At 30.4% G+C, this 19,147-nt stretch overlaps 1 protein-coding gene and 1 pseudogene across 1 annotated transcript; both read left to right on the top strand.

Annotated features, from left to right (window-relative positions):
- Positions 1 to 1,095: 1,095 nt before the first annotated feature.
- On the top strand, positions 1,096 to 2,695 carry LOC25495350 (phenolic glucoside malonyltransferase 1). Its single transcript, XM_013595566.3, has one exon. The coding sequence runs from the start codon at positions 1,150 to 1,152 to the stop codon at positions 2,515 to 2,517; it is 1,368 nt and encodes a 455-aa protein (XP_013451020.2). The 5' UTR covers positions 1,096 to 1,149; the 3' UTR covers positions 2,518 to 2,695.
- Positions 2,696 to 5,109: 2,414 nt separating this feature from the next.
- LOC25495349 (malonyl-CoA:anthocyanidin 5-O-glucoside-6''-O-malonyltransferase-like) lies at positions 5,110 to 7,001 on the top strand (annotated as a pseudogene).
- Positions 7,002 to 19,147: the final 12,146 nt, after the last annotated feature.

Here is a 19,147-nt window from a genome sequence, read left to right as displayed (position 1 = left end):
TTCCTCTAGTAAAGTTAAGTATATTTGAAGTATGTAAGACACTGAGTATAAATAATCATCGTGACTAGATCATTAACTAATATTGATTTGCACGTTATGAAGTCTAGATGGATCCTTAGGTTAGATCCAGCCTTCAATAATGAAGAATAAAATCCCATAAACGGTTTTTTAATTTTTTTTTTTTTATATCTTTAATATTGACACTAAGAAAAGCATTGACCGTAACAAAAAAAAAAACTTAATATATTGAATGTTTAAACAGTTTTAGCATTTAATAAAACTATCATTGTTATAAAATAAAAAATTATAAGAAGCCACTTTAATTATCTTGCACCCTCCTTCGTCCTAAAAAACAAGGAGGAAACTAAAAAATTATGTTTTTTTTGTACAAACTAAAAAATCATGTTATTGAATCTTACTGCGTATTTTTTTTATTAGCTTAGTCACCAACAAATATTCAAATAAACACACACATAAGCGAGGTGAAATGTGGTGACCTAGATTTGAACTTATGATTCTTTTACACAAAATATTCTTGCATTCTTTTCCTTCTAAATTGCCCAAATGCTTGCAAACCATACTAAATGCATAAAAGAGCATCTGGAATTAGCAAAACCAGAAGAAATACAAAACTGAAGATAATGATCCGAGGTGGTTAATGGGTTTATTGAAGAAACACCTAACCAATGACGAACAAGTTGTCAAACCTGACCAAACACATCGCAATGCAAAAATAGGTGATCCGCCGATTCAAACATCCCACATCCAGAAGCACACAACTGAGCATATTCCTATATAATCCTCCTTTAAAATAAATTATCATTCGTAGACAATCTATTACGAAAAAGTCGTCAAGCAAATACCGATATCTTAAACGGGACATCTTTCCTCCAAATAAATTGGATACCTTAAGGAATTGATTTGTATGCACTATTAGTGTTGAAATTGTTTGTATGCACTATTTGTATGCAAATAAATTGGATACCTTAAGGAATTGATTTATAAAGAATGTATTATTATATTATTATTATTATTATTATATTGAGAGCACATTCATAGCCTATGTATCATCATCGTCATCATCATAAACTGTTTATAAAGTCAACAAATTGCCAAGCCTCACTTCCTCATCAATTTCTTCCCTCCCTTATGGCACAATCTCACAAAGTTCATCAAGTTTTTTCAATATCACCAAAAAATGAAACCTCCCCAACTACTTTTCCCTTCACTTTCTTTGACACACTTTGGGTAAGATTTCCACCGGTTGAACGTTTGTTCTTCTATGAACACACCAATTTATCTACCAATTTTTTCTTTGATTCCATTCTTCCAAATCTCAAACATTCCCTTGAGCTCACACTCAACCACTTCCTCCTTCTTGTTGGTAACATCACATGGCCACAAGATTCACCACACCCTATCATCAACTATGTCCCTAGTGATTCCATTCTATTGATTGTAGCTGAATCAAATGAAAATTTCAACCTTTTATGTTCAAATCTTTGTGAAGTTGAAAAAAAACAACACTTGATCCCAAGTTTGGAAATTTCACATGAAAAAGCATCAATTATTTCACTACAAGTCACTTTTTTTCCTAACCATGGATTTTGTATTGGTATAACCACACACCATGCAGCTGTTGATGGAAAATCTTCAACTTTGTTTATGAAAGCTTGGTCTTATTTTTGTTCCAACCTTGAAAAAAACACACCCTCTTTGTCATTACCTCAAGATCTAACACCTTTCTTTGATAGGTCCATTATAAGAGACCCTATAGGGATAAATGAGATTTATTCAAAAGGGTGGTTGAATTTTGGTGGAGAAACAAATAATCGAAGCTTGAAGGTTTGGGAAACAATTAATACAATAAAGGGTGAAGCAACCAAAGGTATTTTTCAATTGTCACCTTTGGATATTCAAAAGCTTAAGAAACATGCACAATCCAAGATTGAAAAAAATAACAAGGTTATTAAGCTTTCAACTTTTTCAGTTACTTGTGCTTATTTGTTGGCATGTACGATAAAAGTTGACCAACCAAAATCCAACAAGGTACCTTTTATTTTTAGTGTGGATTGTAGGCCACGTTTGGATCCACCAATTAATGCAAATTATTTTGGAAATTGTGTTGTGTCAAAATTAGTTTTGGGTGAAACCGAGGAATTTTTAAAAGATGATGGATTTATTAGTGCTCTTGAAGGGATAAGTGATGTGTTGAAGGGTTTGGAAAATGGTGTGTTGAAGGGTTTGGAGAATTGGATGTCAATAATGCAATCTACAATGAGTGAGACAGATAGGATGTTTTCTATTGCCGGGTCACCTAGGTTTGATGTTTATAGTTTTGATTTTGGATGGGGTAAACCTAAGAAAGTTGATGTTACTTCTATTGATAAAACAGGAGCTTTTTCTCTTTCGGAGAATAGGAATAATGATGGTGGAATTGAGATTGGTTTGGCTTTGAACAAACAACAAATGGAGGTTTTTGCTCAACTTTTTGTTCAAGGACTTGAATCATTGTAATTGTATCAAGAAAATGGATTGTCTATCATATATTACTTTGCCTTTTAAAAAAACACAATCGTACTGTTGTAGATTTTAATCTCTCGATTTAGATCAGACGATTCACATCTTGGATTTATATTTTGAATTGTTTTTATAAGTTTGGAAATTGAAATTGTTGAGGACCTTTTGCTTTAAACTCGCTCAATGTCTTCTAGCTCATCACCCCAAGTAGGACAAGATAAATTCTTAAAATACATTTTTTTTTTGTCAAATTAAAATACTTATGTTAATATGTACTCCCTCCGTCCCAAATTGTAAGTCATTTTAGAAAGAAAAAAAATTGTCGCAAATTATATGTCGCTTTACAATACTAATAAAATATTAATGTTACTTTTTCTATTATGTCTTTAACTATTTATTACTCTCTTTTCTTTCAATTCATTCATTTATCTTTCTCATATAATTTATTAAGGACAATTTTGTAAAACAACTCATAATATCTCTTTCTCACACAATATTAATTACATTTCTTAATATGTGTGAAATGTCCAAAACGTTATACAATTTGAAACGGAGAGAGTATTTTATTATGAATTTGGTCTCAGACATAAACAATTTGTTTAAAGATTTATTATATAATTAATGTTTTTGGTTTACAATATAAACTAAATACATCAGTTATTAAATAAATCTGGAGAAAAAACAAATTGTAAAAGAGAAAAAAGAAAAATATTCACAATTTTTTTTTAAGGATATTTGTTAGATTGAAATGAATTAATGAATGGTAAGCTTTGCCTCCTCAAATCTGGATGTTTTAGCTTCATATACTTGTTTTATCTCAAACTCAAGGCGCCTTCAATGTTTGTCTCCTTGAATCTCTCCACAGTGTAAACTTTCAAACATGTTGTAGTCATAGTTTTTTTGTCGTCTTATATATTTTCTTAGCATAATGTCAAGATGCCAGTAATATAGTATGTGATTTTTTTAAGGAATAATATAGTATGTGATTGTGATGTGATAAGCAAGTAATTGAAATAATGCATTATGCAGTCCACGTATTCTTTTCTATGAATATTTTTGTTTAGGATTGATTAAGAAACTCTTATGTAAACACAATCAAAAATGATAAATATTTGAACACATTTACATCAAATAGAAAAAATTAAAATAAAAATAAATAAACCACATCAATCAATGTTATTTAGTTTTATTTTTTATTAATTTTTGTATTTGATGTGAATGTAAATATTTATTATTTATGATTGTGTCGGTAGAATAATTTCACCAAATTAAGGTGGTGTACTGGTGTTTTACTTCTAGATGCAACAATGCATAGCCACGTCATTATTGTAACATTTATGTCGAGGTCAGTCAAGGTACATATTCATATTCATTTTTGTGTACCATTTTAGATCGATGGTGGCTCTTTAAGCATCATTAGTAAAAATATGTGTATTCAGATAGATCGCGTAATATTGTGGTAATTATATAAAAAATAATTACATTGTAAATATTGTAAAATGTATAAATGTATTAGATGAAAATTATCGGCATTAATGTAATGTTTATGTTAAATATGTTTTAAGAGGTTTATTAATTAAATATTTTTTTTTAGTATGCAAAAATCTGTTAAATATTTGCATCGCTTCCGTTGCAGATTTTATTTACTTATAGATATAGAAGTAAAAAAAATTGACAAATGTATAGAAGTAAACTTTTATGTACTATACGAGAAAGTCGATATGATAATATTTTGAAAACTCGTGACTATTTTCAAAATATCGACATTAATGTATTTTTTTATTAAATATTTTTTATTTTATATACAAAACACGTTAAATATTTGGCCCACGCTTGTTGTAGATTTTAAAAATTTAAAATTACATAAGTAAATTTTTAAATACAATATAAGAAAGTTGATATGGTAAAATTTTAAAAACTCGTTAGTATTTTATATATCAACGTTAAACACAAAGAGGTGTTCGTGAATTTAATTTAGTTGGTATAGACAATGCATTATATATGCAAGTTTCGAAGTTCAAACACAAATAAAAAAAAAAAGCACGGAGATCATCCAAAGAATGGTCACCCTTTATTTGCAAACTTGCCTTTTCGACACGTATGACTTGAAACCAATATGTTCAACATCTTTGCCGACATCCTACATCAAAAATTTCCTAAAGTAAAAAACAAAACAATAAGGTGAAAAGGAGCTTACATAGACAAATTCTACGGTACACCCAACATATTTGAGTGTATCGGTACACCAAACCTTTAATTTTATTGGTAAATGAGTTATTTTATGAAGAAAAATATTATTATTTTTTATTTATAATTATAATGATTAAATCTTATTCATCACAAGCGTAAACGAAATAAAATTGATTTTTTTGAATTTTTATCGCTTATAATAGAGAACTTTGATTATTTTATACGATAATATCTAAAAAAAATACTATGATTCTTATAAACAATGAATGACATATGAAATAGTATTTTCTAAAATATAAATACCGATAAATAACTATTTATTTCATAAAATTGATCATTAATTTATAAATTTATGAAATAAAAATACCAGTACACCTTAATTTACAGTGTACCGTAGAAGTTCCCCTTAGATAAATACTTCAAATCCTCACCAATTCGAACCATGTGACGTGTGATTCCTAGATATGTCCTTGTCATATATTGAAAGCATATTCATAGCCTATGTATCATCATCATCATCATCATAAAATGCTTATTAAGTCTACAAATTGCCAAGCCTCATTTCCTCATCAATTTCTCATGGCAATATCTCTCAAAGTTCATAAAAATTTTTCAATAGCACCTCAAAATGAAACCTCCCCAACTACTTTTCCCTTCACTTTCTTTGACTCACTATGGCTAAGACTCCCACCAGTTGAACGTCTCTTCTTTTATGAACACCCAAATTTATCAACCACTTCTTTTTTTGATTCCATTCTTCCAAATCTCAAACACTCTCTTCCTTCTTGTTGGTAACATCACATGGCCACAAGATTCATCACATCCCATCATCAACTATGTCCCTAGTGATTCCATTCCATTGATTGTAGCTGAATCAAATGAAAATTTCAACCTTTTATGTTCAAATTTTTGTGAAGTTGAAAAAAAACAACACTTAATCCCAAGTTTGGAGATTTCAAATGAAAAAGCATCAATTATTTCACTACAAGTCACTTTTTTTCCTAACCATGGATTTTGTATTGGTATAACCACACACCATGCAGCTGTTGATGGAAAATCTTCAACCTTGTTTATGAAAGCATGGTCTTACTTTTGTTCCAACCTTGAAAAAAACACACCCTCTTTGTCATTACCTCAACATCTAACACCTTTTTTTGATAGGTCCATTATAAGAGACCCTGTAGGGATAAATGAGATTTATTCAAAAGGGTGGTTGAATTTTGGTGGAGAAACAAATAATCGAAGCTTGAAGGTTTGGGAAATAATTAGTGCAACAAAAGGTGAAACAATCAAAGGTTTGTTTGAATTTTCACTTTTAGATATTCAAAAGCTTAAGAAATATGCACAATCCAAAGTTGAAAATAAAAAGGTTTCAACTTTTGCGGTTACTTGTGCTTATTTGTTGGCATTAGCGGTTAAAGTTGACAAACCAAAATCTAATAAGACAGCTTTTGTTTTTACTATCGATAGTAGGTCACGTTTGGATCCACCAATTAATGGAAATTATTTTGGGAATTGTCTTGTGTCACGGTTGGTTGTGAGTGAAACCGAGGCATTATATTGTTGAAAGATGATGGATTTATATGTGCTCTTGAAGGAATAATTGATGTGTTGAATGGTTTGGAAAATGGTGTGTTGAATGAGGCAGAGATTTGGATGTCAAAAATACAATCTATAATGAGTGAGACTCATGGGTTTTTTTCTATTGCAGGATCACCTAGATTTGAGGTTTATAGTTTTGATTTTGGATGGGGTAAACCTAAGAAAGTTGATGTTACTTCTATTGATAAAACAGGAGCTTTTTCTCTTTCGGAGAATAGAAATAATGATGGTGGAGTTTGAGATTGGTTTGACTTTGAACAAGCAACAGATGGAGGTTTTTGCTCAACTTTTTGTTCAAGGACTTGAATCCTTGTAACAGTATCAAGAAAGTCAAGAAAAGGGACAATAATTTTTGGATGAACACAAGAATTTGGATCCTCTATTTGATCACATATATAAAAAGGTACATGTTATAATCATTTAAAAATGAATGATTATTAATTGTTATTTGTTCTACTTTTTCCTTTTTATATGTCTGACCAAATAGAACGTGTAAATTCTTGTGCCCATCAAAGAGTTGCTCAAAAAGAGATCATCTATCATATATTACTTTTGCCTTTAAAAAAAAACACAATTGTGCGGTTGCTGATTTGAATCATTCCGAACTATATTAGACCATTCACATTTTGGATTCATGTGTTTGAATCACTTTTGTAAGCTTGAAATTGAAATCGTTTGGGACCTTTTGATTTGGTGTGTTTGGTAAAAAAAAAGCTATAAGCTAGCTTATAGCTGATAGCTTATAGCTGAAAAGTTAGCTGATTAAAATTAAAAGTGTTTGGTAAAATTAACTGTTGAAGTGACTATAAATATAAAATGACATAAAAGGACATGCTTGTTTATTTTTTTTTAATATCATATATATAATTTTTATTACTTAACACATTTATTTTTAAATATTTAAATATATTTCAAATTATTTTCATCTCCAAAATAATAAATGTATTTATGAATTCAATCGAATTTTTTTATTTAACAATTTTTATTTTATGTTTATGAATTTTATTTAACTAAACTTGCTTCACTATTATAAATTTTATATAAAATTATATATTATATGAATTATGAGCAAAGTAAAAAAAAAAAACAAGAAAGTGGACAAGAAAATTTAAAAAATCATACATGGTAAACATGGTTAGTTGAAGAAGATAGTGGGTAGTTTTTTTTTATTATAATAAAATAAAATAAAATTAAGAAAAGGTTAAAATGGGAAGAAAGTATAAAAAGCTACAAGCTAAAAAGCTACTTGGATTAGCTTCTTAAAAAACGCTATAAGCTAGTGAGAAAAGCTTTTTACCAAACACGTCTCATTTTATCAAAACAAGCTTATAAGCTAGTCCAACAGGCTATAAGCTAGTTTTTTTGTGTTACCAAACACAGCCTTAAACTCGTTCAATGTATTTGAGTTCATAAATCTTGGGTCAAAAATATTGATTGAAATATTTATTCTTATATGCATTTTATAATGAATCTAGTCTCGAATATAAGCAAATTTTATTTTTCAGATTCATCATATAATTAATTATTTGATTTACAATATTGACTAGATACATCAATTATTTAATAAACCTAAAAAAAATATTGTAAAAGAGAAAGAAGACAAATATTCACAATCTTTGTTCAAGTAATTTTTGTTAGATTGAATGAATTAATGAATGCCAATTTGCCTCGTCGAATATGAATGTTTTGGCTTCGTCTACCCCATCCATCCCAAATTATATGTCATTATAATTAAATTTGGTTGACCTAACTTATAAGTGATTTTACAATATCAATGAATCTTTAATGTTTATTTTTCTATTATACCTTTTTATGATTTATTACTTTATTTTTTCTAACTCTTTTAATTTATGTTTTACATACCGTTAATGAATGACATTTTTGAAATACATAACTCACAACAATTACTCGTTTCTATACAACATTAACTATTTCTTAATTTATGTAAAATTGTTAATGTGAGATACAATTTGAGACGGATGAAATACTTTTATACTTGTTTTATCTTGATGTGTGTCTACTCCCTGACGTGTTTGAAATACTCTCTACGACCAGAAATATATGGTTTTTGGTCGTATTATATACTCTATCCGATCACATTTATAAACAAATTTTAATTTTTTAAGTTCATTAAACAACTAATGTATCTGAAATATATTATAGTTTAAATAGATTATTTATTTAATAAATATGAAAAAGTGAAAATTATTTATAAATGTAATCGGAAGAAGTATTTATCTTAAAATAATGTCAAGATGACAATAATATATGGGATGTTCCCTAAAAAAAAATGCATCAATTACTTCTAGATGCAACAATGCAGTCCACATATTTCTGAATTCTGATTAGAATGGACTGCAAGTGGTGTACCGATGATGCAAGGTGTACTGATGCAGTAATGCACTTTTTACTCTCTGATATGTGATGTGATCATGTGATGCAATAATTGTCGGTGGTGTACTATTATTACTTATGGTTATAGGTAGATGCAATAATTGTCGGTGGTGTACTATTATTACTTATAGTTACTATAGTCGTAAATTTTATATCGAGGCCAGACAAGGTACTACACCTTGATGTTATGGGGTCAAATTTAGGTCAACGGTGGATCTATGTGTTACTCAAAATAAACAAAATAATCTATCAGAAGATAGTTTTTGATAGGCTGTTTTTAAAAAGAAGAAAAAATATAAAACACATTATTAGAAGATAGTTTCTGATAGAAATTAAGGGTTTCCTAGAACAACACTAAGGATTTGTAGAGCACTTATTTTTCATCTCTTGAGGATGTTTTCTTTGCTTCTTTTTGGCGTCATTATTTCATGGATAGGGTGGAAATAATGACAAAAAGCGGTAATGTATGGTCTGGTTTATTTATGAGCAAGTTATGAGCCAGTTAGGTTAGGTGATAGCTCGGACTATTTTACATGTAAATTGCTCTTCTTCCCAAAAAAAGCGCTCCCTTCCAACTAAACTGTCCAAAATACCTATGCGTAACTTAAGTCACGTTCGATCACATTCCGAACACTAACGTGAGTTAACTCACGCTGATATTTGGAACGTGGTCGACGTGACTTAAGCCACGTAGGTTGTATTCCAACGTGATTTAAATCACGCTGAGTTATACTCATGCGTGAGTTAACTAACACGGGAGATATTTTGGTCAGTTTGTATGGAAGTGAGCGTTTTTTGTTAAGAGAAGAGCAATTTTCATTTTACATAAATAAGGTGAATATTTTTTAAAATTCGATTTAGTTAAAGAGAGAGTACTCACTACTCGTTAAAGAGATGAGACTTCAAGCCAAAAAAAAGGTCTTTATGTTTATTATGTCGGTCTATATTATGTGTTTAAAATTAAATATTTGTTAAGTTAAACATATTAGTTGATTTCGGTGTGGGAGGAAGGGAGAGTTCGGTGTGGTGGTGGATGATTTCTAGGGTCCGTGGAGGTGTAGGGATGGGGGTAGGAAGATGGTTTGATGACAATGTCCGTAAGGTGGTAGGTGGAGGAAGAATTACTTTTTGTTGGTCGGACAATTGGGTGGGTGGTGTGCCATTGCGAGATAGATTCCCTATACTTTTTTCTTTAGCTGAAGATAGGTGGGTTACAGTGGCGGAGATGGAGGGTGGATGGTTGGAGGTGGTGGGTGTGAGTGGAGGCGGCGCCTCTTTGCATGGGAGGAAGAGAGTGTGGTGGAGTGTGCTGCTATTTTGCAGGATAACATTTATGACTGGTGGTGTTGGCTTCTTGATCCTATTCATGGCTATACAGTCAAAGGTATCTATCATTTTCTCACGACGATGGAGGCACCTGATGATAGGAGTTTGTAGGTCGATGTATGGCATAAACGAGCTCCATTAAAGGTTTCTCTATTCGTGTGGTGGCTATTCCGTAATAGACTTCCGACTAAAGATAACTTGGTGCGGCGACATGTTCTTGATATTGATGACTGTAACACCCCGTTTTCCCAACATAAAAATTTCGCATAAATAATCAGAGTTTTTCAACATAAACGGAATGTCACATTCTTTTCTTAAAATCATAAACTGAATAAATAACTATTTATCCTTGAAAATTCAAATACAAGATCTTTAATACTTCGCAGCGGAATTTATTCAATTACTAAAACAGTCTTTGGCACGAAGGCCTCTTCATAAATGTCTCATAAAAATCCAATCTAAAAACATAGTCATAAATCTTCTAAAACAATACGTAAGGAATAGAAAAGCAATAACAAAGTTCCCATCCCGTTACGTATCAGAGCATCTAGGACACACGAGAGAGAAAGCTCACACGACATCAACTATTCTTGGTTACCTGTAAGTTACTCATACGAAGAGCAACATTTCCAAGCAGAAGGGGTGAGATTTCACAAAACAATAATATCAAGCATATAATTCATTAATTATATTTAACAACATAAATAACTTCATCTATTAGTAATAATAATTCTTCATGTAATAATTCTTAATAGTTCAACCAACTTCTAATCATCATTTCATAATAACATAACAACACAACTTAATCATCAGTTAATAATAATAATCATATACAGCATGACATAATCATCACTTAATGATAATAATCATATAAACAAACAACATATTCATCTTAATCATAATCATGTAAACAAACAACATATTCATCATCTTATATTGATATAACAACAACATAAACAACAATGATTAATAAATATAAATACTTCACTTAGTTCTTTATTAACAACTCATTGACAAATGACAACTCAACGACAACGACAACGCAACTTCTACAACTTATCAACTCGACAACTTGGCAATCTTGACAACTCGACAACTTGACTATGCAACTTAATCTTCTAATCATGCATGTGGTACCAATCTTTGAGCGTAAATAGGCTCCCAGGGCATCAAGCCCTCAACTTTATTTGAGCGTAAAGAGGCTCCCAGGGCATCAAGCCCTCAACAATGAAATGCTAATGCATGGACTCGACCTCTTAATATCTTAAAAAATCGACAACCTCTTGTATAATCCAATAATTTGGAACTTCATCATCTTAATCAACTTAGACCGACTCATGCAGCTTAGTTAAATAACAACAGCAACACAATAGTATACAAAAACAACATGACATAATAATATCAAATGCAAGTCAACAACGTCTCAATTATTCACATATACATTCATATGCTAATTCATCAAATAATAATCAACATCTTAAAACATCATATATAACAACATCAAATAATAATCAACATCTTAAAACATCATATATACATATAACACTTTATCAATCATGGACAATATCGTATTCACAACATATACATTCATATACTAATTCATCAATCATATTCAATTATTCACTGTGACCTACGTGCAGTAATTTGACTATAACTCAAGTTCTATAAATTCTTTTGAAGTCAAACCAACGACATTAGAAAGCTAACATTTATACCTACAACTTTCATGTTTACACCTAAGACCAATTCTGTACCAATCAATATCAGTTTTCATTTCAAATTCGGACAAAGTTGTGCTGAAATTCATTAAAATTCACTAAGACCTCCTTGGAGTATTTTCATCATAACTCCTAAACCAAACATCATTTTTACGCCAAACCAAAGCCATTGGAAAGCTAACAAAATTATCTACAACTTTCATTTTTACACCAAAACCCAGTTCAAAACGGAAACGTGTGAAAAAGACGCAAGAACATGAAACAGAAGATGCTGTCATCGTGCAGCTCTCGGGAAAAACCAATTTTTCACCCAAAAATCCCAATTTTGACTTCCCAATGCCCAAATTTGATTCCAAAATTTGTCTAAACATTTATATAGATCAAAAGAGACTCAAAACCATATAAAACTTGACCAAAAACATTATTTTAGAAAATCATCAATTAACCACTTTTAACCCTAATTCCCAAATTCTCAAAAACGAAAACCTACAACATGTTAAATCCAATTTTTAGAATCAATGACTTAAGATTATTGAATGTTTGTCTCACCCTTACCTTATAACTCAAAATCGCCGCTTTCTAGGTCTTTCTCCCTTCTCTTGGCTTTTTATCCCTTTTCTCCAAAATTGATCGTACGTTATATTTTTTTCTAAACTAGGTTTCTCCTATTTATAACCATTTATTCTATTTTATCTTATTTCTCTTTCTCCCCAAAACTCTCTCAAATCTCATAACAACCCTTAAACTCAATATTATTTTATTTTCAAATTTTATTCTATTAAATAATATAATAAGCTACCTAATAAACCATATAATCATATAATATATTTTAAACTCTTCTTAATAAATTCTAGACTCAATTAAACAATTAAATAAAACAAATAATTCAAAGAGGGCGTTACAATGACAACGTGTGTGTAGGTGGTTGTGGGTCACAAGAGACCGCCAAACACTTACTCTTTCGGTTGTCGCACTTTTTGCAGCATCTGGTTCTTGGTTTTTCAGTGGCTTGGCATTTCTTTTGTTGCTCCATTCACAGCTCGAGATCATTTTTATCAGTTTGGGCACCTTGCGGGGTTACCGCGTTCTTTACATTCGTTTTTTTAACTAACTTGGTTAGCTTGTGTCTAGGCTATTTGGAAAGAGCGGAATAACAGAGTTTTTCAACAGAAGATTATGGACTCGCAGAGCATAGCAGACAAGGTCAAAAGGCTCTCTTTCCTTTGGTGACGGCATCATTTACCTTGTATGTGTGTTGTACTGTAATCTCCTTGTTATTATTTTGTTTTTTGTTTCATCGTGGTGTTGTTTTTACCACTGAAGACTTGACTTTGTAATTGTTTGGGCATTTCTCTTTTACAGGTCTTGTGCGAGATGAAACACTTTTGATATCTATAATATTCCATTTTGTCTTGTTAAAAAAAAGTTGACATGAATTTTTGGTGTATTCAAACATATTATTTAAAAATATAATGGAAATTAGATGTTGATGGATATTTCTCTTAAAAAAAAAAACCTGATGGATATTTTGGTGTTCTTTTTCCAGGGTGTTACACTCTTTGTGATGATATTTATGATTGCAACTGTCTTGGATTTCAAATTCTTGATCTATACAGCAGTTTTTAAATATGTATCAGTCACACAACAACCAAAAGATAGGAGTATTTTTATACGGAAGCAATTACTTATTGTTGGTTCCATTAAAACTTTATCAATTTAGCTTTCCTCCAAAACAACTATTACGTCTAATTAAATTGATCTAGTTAAAACTACCATAATCTAAAACCTTATTATTTCTAGTAATCCAGTATTCCTCGTATCAACACAAGTGAACCCTAACATTCATGTACTCCTTTCATTCACTACAAGAAACATTACCTTTTGTCAGGGGTAAAATCCCTGTCAAAAAGACACAATCCCTAGTAAACGCGACATTTGTGAGGAAAAATATCAGGGCAGAAGCAACCGCAAAAGCACTCATCGCAAACATTTTGCCAGGGGCTACACCCCTGAGAGAAAAACGAGGGGCTGAACCCCTGGTATATCGCCAGACTTTCTCCCTGGCATATTCCCTCACTTTCGTCTGCAACTTTCCTGCACCTCTGACTAGGACTGACTGCATCTCTGACTGACGGAAAGCAAGTCAGAATATCAAAAAATCAGGGACATGTGAGGGGTTTAACCCCTGGCAAAGGTCCATATATATATATTTTTTTAAATATTATATTTATCAAAACGAATTTTTTATTAATTAATAAAATATATTTAAATTAATTTAAAAATCGATTTTTTTTAAAAAATTGTTTTTGAAATACAATTAAATGGTTAAAAAATCAATTTAATTAAAAAAATATATTTAAAAAAAATAAAAATATTTTTTAAAACATAATTAAATGCATATAAATAAAGTTTAGTCACACAAACACTACTAAGTCTAATTAATAGGCATGAAATAGAAAGTGTACTTAATAATATTACAAACCGTGCAGGAAAATAAATATTGTGCCGGGAAATCTAATTTTTATTTTCCTACGCTTTGATTAGTTTTAATTTATAAAAATAATAATTATAACATAATTATAATTTAAATATAAAAACAGATTTTAATTTATTAAAACACAGCATTAGGTTTAAAAATCTGTTTTTATATTTAAATTATAATTATGCTATAATTTAAAAACTGGTTTTAATATGGCATTAACACTAAACTAAAATATATTTATAAAAACTAGTTATTAAAAAAAAATTAAATTTTTTTTTAATAACAGATTTAGTTTAACAAACAATTTTACTTTTAAAACAATATTCCCTAATTTTTTTTATTTTAAAACAGTACCGAAATGTAAACTTGCCTGAAATTAATTAAACTAGTCCTATTTTCTTTCCTATTTTTCTTTAAAACAATTAAAGTTTATTATTAAAAAAAAAAAACAGAATATAAGCAATTATTGTTTGACCATATTTTTTTTAACATTCTACTACAACATGCATATATTTCATTTTATCCCAAAAAAAAAAAAAAACAGCATGCAAATATTTCATTTCATCACAATAAATTAAAACAACATGCATATATATTTCATTTGATCACAAAAAAAAAAAACATGCATATAATTCATTTTATCACAACAAAAACATGCATTTCATTTTATCACAAAAAAAAAAATGGATATATTTTGCAAATTCGAATAAAAAATTACCAACAATATTCATGCATAATAATATGAAGAAAAAAAAATTATCATGATTATATTTAATTTATTTACATTTTAGAAGAAAAAAAATTACCCAATAATCAGCATATATTTTTATAACATATCATCAACATGAATATTATAGTGTTATGAGGGAAAAAAATCACTAACTTGTTGAAGCTTTACAATAAAAGATCTGCAATGCAATCCGAAAACAATAAGAGTTGGGGCAATAGTTGACCACAGGAGACAGGTAAATAACACAACTGCAAATAATATATAAAATAAATAACATTAGTAAGTAGTAAAAATTAATATCATGATAAAAACTGATAAGAAATGAAGAATTTTTTACCAAATAAATGAAGTTCGATGAAGGTTTTGTGTTTTAAGTGAAGAAAATTTTGTGAAGAAAATTTTAAGTGTTGCTGCCTCAAAACACCGGTGCATCTCTTATATAGGGAGGGAATAAAAGCCAGGGCTTCTACGAGGGGCATTTCCCTGGCACATCTGATCAAATCCTACTATAGGTTAGGCGCAGAATAGGCACAAAACGGCTTGCAAAAAGCCAGGGAATACTGCAATATGCGAGGGGTTTAGCCCCTGGTAGACCTGCAACGGACCAGCTTTCCCAGGCCCTTGTCAAGTCAACAGGAAAATGGCTGACAATCTTTGAATTTTGCACATCCGAGGGGCACATCCCTGGCATAAGCCGTCGGTTTTCTCTGACACAGCAGAGATTCCTTCAGCTTTTGAATTTTTAAACTGGCGCCTAAACTAAAACCAGGGCATTTTACAAAAAACGAGGGGCAAAATCCATGTCTTTTATGTCAGCGGTTCTCCTTGGCATTTTCCCTGGCAAATTTGCGAGGGGTTTCAAACCCTTGACAAAATCCCTGGCAAAAGGTCATTATTCTTGTAGTGATTGCAGCTACACTGCATAGTGATTTATTTTTGGATATCGTTAGAGTACTTCATATTTCTGAGGACGACCAAGTGCTGCTAAAATGTACGAAGTCGATAAAACTTGAGTTGGTTGTTTACAATCCCATAAATAGTACTATATATGAAGATTCAAGATATTGAAAACTACAATGATTTGAGGCACCCCGAAATCTACATTGAAAGTTAGATATCACCTTGTCCTTGATGTTAGTATGTATGTGCTATACCATTTTTATGCATTATATTCAACTGGCAGTTCATGTTATTTATTTTATGTTTTTTCTTTATCAATGGTATCTTAATAAATCATTGTTAATTACTGCAACATGAAAAACTGTTGTTTGTTTCATTTATCTGCTTGTTAGAGTTGTTGGTTACTTCATTGTGCATTACATTTTATACAACCCATAATAATCATACTTTGCATTAGGTGGTTAGTGGATTGGTTTTCTAAGATTGGAATAAGTATTCAGATGTATACCCAGTCAATAGTATGTTTGTTAGCATATCTGCTACCTGCTGCGCAAATCTTGTTGTGGTAGAAATAATAAGAAATTTAAACCTTCTTTGTCGGTAGAACTCAGTTGAAACCAACAAGGGTAACCTCACTTCATATGTTCAGAACACTGTAAACATATAAACCAACAAGGGTTAAAACTGAGCTACTGCCGCATAACTGTTGAAGAGTTCGTTTCATCAACATGGTTGCACAAATAAAAGACACAAATATGTACTATAATATGTTACTACAAAAGAGTGTAGTTTGGGTACTGGGCTGGTTCGGCAGTGTTGCTGCTGTCAGCAGTTGTTGCTGGTTGCCGCGGTTGCTGATTGTGTGTGTTCTGTTGTGCCAGTTTGGGTAGTGGATGTGTGTAGTTTGGGATTAGGATAGCTGCTGGAGCGCTAGGGCCTTCCTGTCATGCGTTTCTTATGCTTTTGCTGGTTGTTTTTTGGTTCAGTTTTATGCTCTTGTAATATTCCCATGCCCTTTTAGGTATTTCTTGTGTCGGGGTTTGTTATAAATATAAGCTGTTTTAAAAAAATATGTTACTACAAAATTGAAAGTTAATATAAATCATATGACACCCATCGAAGAGCATGCATTAGATAGCAGAAAACCATGACCTGAGCCAATGTAATGAAAGATGTAGTTCAAACTTGAGGAGTACTTGTTTCATTGGCTTTAGGAATTTTATGTACATTAGACAATTTAAGGAACTAAGCAAACTCGGACACTTTCTGTAGCTTAGGTCTTTTTAGAGTTTAAATAAGTTTTTTTACCAAAAATATCATTCATAAAATTGATGTCTTGAATAAGAAATACTCTTGATTTTTTTTCTTGAGTTACATATGAGTTTCTTTTAATTGCAGGTTGTGAAGGAGCCATTTGTTGCAACTTTTGGCAATACTGCAGATGATCATTGTGCCTATAGACATTGAGGAATGCTTCTTTATTTCCTTTCTTTCATTCGTTTATTTTACTTTGAACCTTGGAGGCTAGAACTTATTTCCAATTCTGCTTTATGTTATGTTTGAATATTGGATTAGTTGTGCTATTTTGAATCTTGGAGGCTAGAACTTGTTTCCTATTTTGCTTTATGCTATGTTTGAATATTAGATGTGTCATTTTGAGCCTTGGAGCCTAGAACTTGATTATATTATGTTGGAAATTTCATGATTAACAATGAATGTGTTTAATTTTGTGCATTCTTCTATGTTTTAGTTTTCATGTGTTGTGCTTGTGTTGTTTCCTTAGACTTCGATGTAGTGGACACACCCGCTACCCTCTACACCATTATAGTGTTTTGGGGTCGGCCACCACGCTACGCTATCTGCCAATCACTACATGAGTTTAATTTTTATATGTTGGGGGCTTAAATTGGAACAGTGTGACTGTCAATTACTCAAATTTTAAAAACAATTTTCCATTGTCTTTGTCATGCTTGAAGATGGTGGCGTATAAGAAACAAGAATTATGCACAACAATGTTAAAACTAAATGTTACTACAAAAAAAATTTGGTTTGATATTGTTTAGTGTAAATAAAATTTTGTGATCTATAATTTGCATCTCATGGGTACTAGGGCTCTAACACTGAAAGTTCATTTATAAGTCCTTTGAAGTTCTAGAGGATTCACCAACACTTTGGTATGCCTACACAATGACATTAGAATAAGATTCAATTCAGCAAGTGGAGCATGGTGCTGAATATATGTATGCATTTCAAATTCAACTTACAACGTTAGTCATAACTCATAAGTAAACCTTGATCAAATCCCTTCCACCAAAAAGTTATTCTAACTTCACCAAATTTGTGCCTATCTATCAATGAACTAATAACCTTAAACACAAGCTAAGTAGCTACTCACGCCACACGACTAAGAAGAAAATAGTTTTTTATTTTTTCTTTCTTTTTGAGCTGATTTTTTCTCCTTTTAAAATTACCCTCAACTTTCAATACAAATAGCACATATAACAAATAGATAAAACTAAACTTAAATATTAAAATAGAATGTAATAAATTGTATATGTTCAGTTTTTTCCTTATCATTTTAAAAAAGATAATGGATGTGAGTGAATTTAAATATTAAAAAATGTAACAAATACAACTTTTTTGAAGGAAAATACTTTTTGTTTACCACACAAAATATATCGGGTAACAAACACGATATGAGTATATGTTCAGTTTTTTTTATTTTATTTTTTATGTTTAAAAAAGTGTAACAGACTAAATCAAATATATGTCACTATAAATATAATCAATAAGAAAATGATTGTAATTTTATTTTTTATACAAGCAAACCAAAATATGTTGAGTTGATAAATAATTTTGTTATATACTTTGACAATAATTTGTAGATAAATCGATGCACGAATAATTTCCATTAATATTTAAAAAATTTAAAAATGTAATCAAAATTATACAAACAAACATAATAAAATATACACACGTTAGCTCTGTAAAAAGAGCATATAGATAGACATGGTAGTGTCTGTCTTTCCGCCATTATATAATATTGAAAATATTGTTCTTATTGTAGTGAGATATTTCCTATTTTAATGAGATTTATTTTTTTTAATTAAAATTTAAAATAATATTATTAAATGATGAAATAGCAAATAAAATAGTTTAAATGAAGGGTAAAATATGTAATGAAAAACCAGCCCAAACTCATGTATTTTAAGCATGTTTTCTTTATATGAAAAACCAGCTAAAACTCATGTATATATATAGGAGGGATCAAATTACACCGCTTAA

The sequence above is a fragment of the Medicago truncatula genome, chromosome 6 (assembly GCF_003473485.1).
Source record: "Medicago truncatula cultivar Jemalong A17 chromosome 6, MtrunA17r5.0-ANR, whole genome shotgun sequence".
In the NCBI taxonomy this organism is placed as follows: domain Eukaryota; kingdom Viridiplantae; phylum Streptophyta; class Magnoliopsida; order Fabales; family Fabaceae; genus Medicago; species Medicago truncatula.
The sequence above is the reverse complement of the archived record's forward strand: the minus strand, read 5'-3'. Positions and strand labels throughout refer to the sequence as shown.

Bases quoted from the DNA above. Each gene is read 5' to 3' on its own strand.
- LOC25495350 (XM_013595566.3), top strand. From the start codon at position 1,150: ATGGCACAATCTCACAAAGTTCATCAAGTTTTTTCAATATCACCAAAA.